Source organism: Anser brachyrhynchus, assembly GCF_964034855.1.
Source record: "Anser brachyrhynchus genome assembly, chromosome: 4".
NCBI lineage: Eukaryota > Metazoa > Chordata > Aves > Anseriformes > Anatidae > Anser > Anser brachyrhynchus.
In genome coordinates, this window is record NC_137698.1 from 70,156,630 (window position 1) to 70,164,164 (window position 7,535).

The 7,535-nt window shown below is 43.8% G+C and overlaps 1 protein-coding gene across 5 annotated transcripts in view; it reads left to right on the plus strand.

Annotated features, from left to right (window-relative positions):
* Positions 1-7,214, plus strand: part of ZFYVE28 (zinc finger FYVE-type containing 28) — a 147,776-nt gene extending 140,562 nt beyond the window's left edge. For all 5 annotated transcript variants that reach the window (XM_080592067.1, XM_080592069.1, XM_080592066.1 and 2 more), the window contains 2 exons: positions 4,064-4,167; positions 4,914-7,214. In XM_080592067.1, the coding sequence (XP_080448193.1) occupies positions 4,064-4,167; positions 4,914-5,045 (236 nt within the window). In that variant the 3' untranslated portion in view covers positions 5,046-7,214. The remainder of the gene's footprint in view (positions 1-4,063; positions 4,168-4,913) is intronic.
* Positions 7,215-7,535: the final 321 nt, after the last annotated feature.

The window sequence follows — 7,535 nt, forward strand, 5'->3', positions numbered from 1 at the left end:
GATCCAGGAGGAACTTCCAGTTTGAGTTCTGCATTACGGTTATTTGATAAAAACAGAAGATGCAGAAGGGGTCCATCCTTTGTTGTCTGGCCCTAAAGCAGGCACTGCCACGAGCTTAGGGGTTAGCAGTTGCTCCTCAGCAGGGAGTTGGGAGTGCATGCTTTTGGATTTGTTTTCTTTCAGAGTATAGATTTGCTAGATAAGGGAACTTGCAAGCTCTAACAATTTGGAGAACTTTTCTTCCCATCTCACCCAGTCTCCTGTGTCTCAGCACCACCAAATGAACTCACGCTGTCTGTAAGTTTTCACGGTTGTTTCAGAACTGTGTGGCTCTGCGTTGTCAAAACTTGGATTTGGACGGTTTACTCATAGGAGGCAGGGTTTGGTTTTTAATTCTGGTCTTTCAGTCTTCAGCGTTGCTGTTGCCAAACGTCCATCCCAGCAGGACTGAGCTCTAGCTGAGGAATACCCTGGCAGCGGGTCCTGGTGCTGTTTGAATCACCACTGTTGATGGGTCCAGGTGCAGGCTCTCTTCTCCGAGTGCTTTGTGGCACGGAGATGTTCTCCTTGTTTATGTCAGATTAGACAGACTGCAGCAGTTGTGTTGCACACATTTAAGCAAAATAAGTTCACGTGTGCTTTTTGACTTGCTTCCAGCACCTGATTTTTATCGTGATTATGCTGTTCTTAAAGCTCCAGTGTCTTGGATTTATATTGGATTTGTAACTTTCATAGTGCAGAATGAACTTTGTTTAACTAATGAGGTTGCAGGGACATGTAAAGGTGAATTGTAAAAGCTACAATATAAAAGTGAAACGAAAGAACATAAAATGTCATGATTTACTGGCTATCATAACGCAAGATTTTTGAATAGCTAGGACCTGGGAAAACCGTTTCTCTTTTTTAAATGTCTTTTTCAGTCTCCACACTATTTCACTTTATCTTGAGCCTTTGATTTTATTTTTTTGCTTTCTCTGAACTTGTGCTTCCTATCCATTAAAATACTTGTTTCGCTGCTTTTCTCTGCCTTTTTCCTGTACATGCTTTTTATGTCTTCTTCTCAAATTTATTTCTGTACTCTGTCTTGCTAATCCCTTCCCTCCCTTCCTCCTCCTCTTTGATGTTTGTGCTGTGGTCTTCATCTGTTTCCCAACAGACTTCTCTTAGCTCTCGCAGCCTGATGAAGCAGCGGGCCAATTAGCCCACGAACGAGCCTTTCCCTCCATGCCTTGTGCAAATCCCCGAAGCCCAGGCAGATGCTGCTTTAGCGACTGGATCTTTCCGTCCGCCGCTGCTGGTGGGGCTGTGTAGCCTGGAGAAGGACCGTAACAAAAAGCCTGTGGGGGCAGTGCTGCTGCCCTGCTTCCAGCGAGCCTTCGGGATGATGCTGTGGGTTTCCGCTCTATAACTCGCTGTGCTCCTCCTGTGGAAGCTTTCTACCCTCACGAGGCTGCTCTTCAGAGAGTATTTCAAAAACCTGTTCTATAAAAAGCCCGATGATGACTCAGTCGCTAATGTAAGTCAGGCAGGAAGGCAGCTCCCAAGGTTGAGTGAGATGAGGCTGGAGACGGGGACCTAGAGGTGCTGGTCCTGTCGCACTGGGGTTGCACGGGCTCCGAGGGGCTGAGCTGTTCACAGCCTCGTCCTTCCTGCAAGTGCTTTTGGTGATTTTTTCCTTTTTATTTAGCACCGGAGATAATTAAATCCCTATCAGGTCAATTAAAAATAACTTCCCAGCAATGCCTATCAAGGGCAATAACAGAAAAGCAAACAAACCAAACCCAAACGGTAAACACCTGCCGATAAGAAGCCTGCTTTTTGCTGACGGGCTCTGGAGCCTTTGCGGTGGAGTTGCGTTGGTCACGGTCTGAGGAGAGGAGCAGTTATGGTACGAGCTGCTCCAGAAGCCTCGATTCTTACTGCCCTGTTGCAGGCTATCCAAAAAGGGCCTCTGTTTCCTGGCTTCTTGGTGAATACTAAAATTAGTAACCAGCTGCATAGGTAGCAAAGTAGGCAACTTACCAAACTACTTCACCAGTGTGCTGTTCACGTGGGGGGAAGACTTGGTGGCACAAAGCTTGAATAACTTCTAAATATTGCTGTCTTTAAAATTAGTGAGAATCAAGGGGATGGTTAAATCCCCAAAAATATAACCAAGGCTGTGTAGTCTAATGGCAAGTTAGGAATAGACATATCTTTGTTGGCTAGTTATATTGTATATGGGATAACCCAAAGGACCTCCTGGATGGAGAACGTGGAGATGGCCCAAGGTCAGCAGGCCTGCCATGACTTCAGACTAGGTAATTCTGGGGAAATGATACCAAGTTTTCAGTGTCAGCATCACGGATCGCTTTTAGGAGCAAGTTCCACTGGGCACGTTACGTGTAGTAGCTGGGGAGGTAGCAGCGAGAAGGAGAAGAGTGGAGAGGAAAATCCTCTGGTGTCACTGACATTAATGCTCTGACTTAAGCTGGCAGTGCTGCCTCTGCCTGCTGCCGTAGGAAAGTCTGGCTTTTAAATCGGATTTTGTGCCCTTTCGTCGCCACAGAGCACTTCCTGGTGAACTGCTCTGCTGTTCCCAGGGGCGAGGTGAAGGCTGCTATGTGCAGTCCTCTTTTTTTTTTTATTTTGTTTTACTACCACAGAGGTCATTTCTCTGAACATAGACTTTGGGTTTGGTTGCTCTCCCTACAATTATAGCCTTTACCAGACCAGTTAATTTGTTAAATGAAAGATTACTTCCTTAACTAGCTTAATTTGCAAAATAAGTTAGATCATATAAAAGCTGAGTCCGAATTTCAAGTTCTATTCAGGTTTTTTTTCTGTGTACTGTTTGAACATTTTCTGCCTTGAACTGTATATCTTTTTTTTTTTTTTTTTTTAATTTGACAAGTGTTGCAATATGACAAAGAGAGGAAAACAGGTCACGGCTACATTTGACTGACGAATATAATGGAATGAGCTGGATTTTTCATTTAATTATCTCCTCTCTGTCTGTAGCTGTTGTCCACTTGACCTCTGTATTAAGCGCGCCGTATATTTTGTTGTTGGATAACGTGCTCCTTGAGGCAGGGATCTTGCTTGTCAGGTTTATAAATCAGCGGTCGCATGGGTTGCATACTGTAAATAACACTTGGAGAGAGGCTGCATATGGGGAACGTGGGTGAATACGTCCAGCAGTTCATGTTTCCACTGTGTCCATGGATTCGTTCTGAATGGAACTTGGCTTGCTCTTGATTAGACTTTTATTAACTTAATTAAGCAATCAGCTACGTCATTTGTACAGTCATAATTTTAGACTCTTGGAGGTCACGTCAGCCTGTCACTAGCAGGAGCAGCTCGACAGAAGTGAGCCTAATACGTTCTGCTTTGCAAAAAACAACTCATTTCGCTGCTTGGCTTTTGTGAGGGGTTACGGAGCTCGCAGGAGAAATAAACAACCGAAACCTGCTGTTAGGGACGGTGGTCGAGTTCTTTTTCTGCTAAGTCTTGTACACGTGATTTTGTGTATTTGCTTTCGTTGCTGGTAAGGCAGACTTCCAGGAAGAGTACTGATAGCGTAGCAGAGAGCAACCAGGCTCTGAGCTGATTATCTGTGGAGTTGTTCGCCTAACTGTACAAAAAGCAGCCAGCTTTCCTGTAGGGTGTGCTGCAGAGGCTGGGAATGGCTCGCGGCTTGCTCTGATGGCTGGTTGCATTGTCAAAACCGCCTGTGTTCTGCTTAACAGTCTCCTGCCTTCGTACTTTATGTCGCTTATCCACTCCTCCCTGCCACTTTCACTTGCCTGGGCTGCGTTTCATTTCAAGCCCAAAGCTGCCGTGCGGTGTTAGGGCGCCAGCTGTGCTCTGCCCCAGAGGTGGCCGCCTTGTGGGGAACGGAGGCGAGCCCCCCCTTGTCGTTCCTCAGCTTACCCACCTGCCTGTTCACAGAGCACCTCAAGACACCGAGATGAAAGCAGCTGTTATATTTTATCCTCCCTGCTCCCTGGAGGACCTGGTAATCACATGCTTGGTTTTATTCCCTTCTGATTTATCTCCCCTTTTGCTGTTGTGTTTCTGACAGATCCTCCTGACTGGGTTCCAGATGAAGCCTGCAGCTACTGCACGGCCTGCAAGGCTCCTTTCACGGTCATTCGCAGGAAGCACCACTGCAGGAGCTGTGGCAAGGTAATGACTCAGTCAAAACTGTGAGAAACTCTCAGCCAGAGAGCAGCAAATTCACACGTACCACAGGAACTCAGCTGCACAGCAAAACATGTGCTCTTGCCCAAGATTTTCAAGCGACAAGTACTTTCGTATGTCTTCTGTTGACTGGTCAGCTTGTTTAGAAACTGAGGGGAACAGGAAACTTTGACTTTTATACAGCAACAAGCATTCATCCTCTTAAAAGCAGAACTCCCCGTTGAGGCCCTGGAACCAGCACCCCAAATCTGGAGTCACTCCGGATTGCTGCTCTCCAAGCTTTCATGAACCGCAGCAGCCTGCACAGGGAGGGTGCTGCAGAGCTCAGCTGCGGGGACAGTGCAGTCCCTTTGTTTTCTTCCTAAGTCTTTGCAGGATGACTTTGGCGTACAGGGCTGCTGCTTTGCAAGTCTGGGGGGGAGGGAGAGGGAGTGAGGGAGCATAAAGCAGTCACGAGTCTTGGAAAGCCAGAAATCCACAGTCTCGTTTCACTTGCTTTCTTGCTTGCTGTTGTACAAGAGGGTAGAGAAGTTGTTTTAGGTGACTTTATAGTGGACAGGCAGGAGTAGGAACTCTGGGGATATTCACAAATACTCTCCTAGTCTGTCGTTCCGGGTATTCCCAGTACACAGGAGCACAGCACATACAATCTTCTCTCCCCCTTCCTGAAATCAGTTTTGTCCCAGCAGTCCTTCAAGGAACTAACGTGAAATCTCCCTCTTCTTTTTCAGATCTTCTGTTCCCGCTGTTCCTCCCACTCTGCTCCATTACCTCGTTATGGTCAGATGAAGCCTGTCCGTGTTTGCACTCACTGTTACATGTTCCATGTCACTCCTTTCTATAGTGACAAAGCTGGTATCTGACGTGTTAAACTACTGGTGTGTCTGCTGGAGTCTTACATGGACTGACATATTTGACCTAAGCCAAGACTTAACTTGAAAGAGGGACCCTGCGAGGGTGTGTAAGCTTTGACATCCATTATTATAAATTTTGTACAGACAGTTTTTATTGCATTTTCCTAAGCTGCTAAAGGGAAGTATGAAGCGTCTGTAGCTCTAAGGCTGCAGTACAGTCTTCCATAAATTTAAAACATTAATGTTACGATGCCATATGCAGAACAAATGCACTGTGTGGAAAGAAATAGGGCTCAGAGAATTGAACAAGCATTGCTGCTTATCTGACACGCTAAGAACAGAGTAGGCGGTTACCTAGTTCATCTCAGCAAATCAGTCCCAAAGCCTGGACACTTCTGTGCTTACTACAATTCCAGCATGGCTGTGGATGTCAGCTCTCTCCCTCCTGTTGCTCTTTAACTTGCCCATTGCTAGGATTAATTGAAGCAAAAATATTTCAAATCCATCTTTGATATTTATAAAGGCAAAACTTTCTTTGAATCACGTAGGAAGCACTGAAGGTCCTGAAGCAGTATATTTCTGTTGCCTTTCATTTACTGAGCAGAGCAATAACTCCAAGTTGTCTTTTAAAAATTGAGGTTTATAACTTCTAGTTCCATATTTTGAGATTTTGGAATTATTTATAATCTGCATCATTTATGCTAAATCCTGTTAATAAAAGTATAAGGCAGAGTTTTGGTTTCTATATCAACATTTAAAACTTAACAAACTTCAGAGGAAATGATTACAAATGAATGAATTAATATTAAAGTACATATTTTTGGAAGGGTTTAGCAGCAGAATTCAGTATTGTGACAAATGATTTATCCCATGCTGAGTTTTTAAAATGATTTCTAAAAGGCAAATACATAATGATATATTGGAAAGGTCAGAGCGTTACAGAATGGTCAACCAGAGGAGGGTTCTTGGTGTCCACATTTGGCAGAGTAACCGTGTAAAATATTGCATACTGTTACTTCACTCATGCTAACAACTCAGAAGATGTTTGTATTTATTTGAAACACCAGGGATTAATTTTTATTTCCACTTGGAGAGGAAAGAAATAAGATTCACGTGGATTCTTGCTATGATCTTGCACAAACTCTTTGCAGTAAGAGCTCCCTGAGCACTGAGGTTTCAAAGACGTCTGGACATGCTTTGAGCTAGCCACATTAAAAGCAAGACACTGTGTGCTGTGGTTGCAGAGGAAATGAGATCAAGAGCTCTTTGCTGTATCCTCTTTCCTGACGTGCAGAGTTACACAGTGTGTTTCAAACTGATAAATACAAAAAGAGAGATGAGGAAGTTGTTTGCGGTATCGTGCTCAAGAAAGGTCGTCATTCGAAATGATAAAGCGAAACTGGCCAGTGTGATTTAATTTTATTTTTTTTTTTGGTGGACATTCCCTTTGTTCAGTGGTTTTCTAGTAAGTGTTACGAGCCATATGAGGGTATAGCAGTCTGGCACTACTGTCATTTGGGATCACATGAAACAGCTTCACCTAGTTTATGTGTAATGCACAAGCCTTATGATGCTGTTCGTGGACAATGTCAGCTATAATGTGTTGTCCTCACCTTATTTATATTTTTGTTATTATTTCCCTGAAATTCCTTCCATGGAATCCTTGAGTTGGAGTGTCGGCATTCACCGGAGTTTGGCAAGGCATGGGGTGGGTGTTTGGTGGGAGGTGAGTATAACGTGGTGCAAGCAATGATACTTATTCAGGCTTAAATCTCAGGCTTCACATTGCAATGATTATTGCAGTTTTATTTTTAGAAAAAAGAAATAAATAAAAACAAATTTAATGCTTCTTTTATAGGATAAAAAAATACAACAAACTTCAGTTGTGAAATAAATATGCACAAAAAGTTGCTTCTGTGAAAAAAAAGTCTTATTTAATGGACTGAATATTTATTCAAGCTTGTTTTTATTTTGTAAATGCTGTAATTCAGAATCATTTCCATAAATATGATATTTAAAGATCTCAGACACTATAGTTTCTTATGTAAATACAGACTCCTATTTCTCTTACTGAAAAGCACAATGACTATATCAATACTAATATACATTTGCCTCAAGAAAGACTTTCATCTTGTAATCTCTTCAGATAATTAAAATGTCAGGACTTTCTACTTCCATGTGCCGGATTGCTCTTTCATTTCTGGGTCTGTTTACATGTAGTGACAGCTGCCAGCCTGTCAAATAAACTGCCCCTAATTCTTTCTCGCTTTGCCCACTTCCCAGATAACCGGAAAGAAATGAGTTAGAGTTTGGAAGTGGAAGTGGCCCTTATGGAGAGGGGGTGGCAAACCAGCGCCAGCCTGCCACGTAGCGTGCTCGCTGCTCTCCCTTGCTGCAGGCTGAGAATCTCCCTGCCCGAAATATCTGGAGTCAGCGGCCACTTCACACGTTAGGCACATTTGATCTGCCCGTGTCAAATCTGAGCGAGCTGTTCTGCGG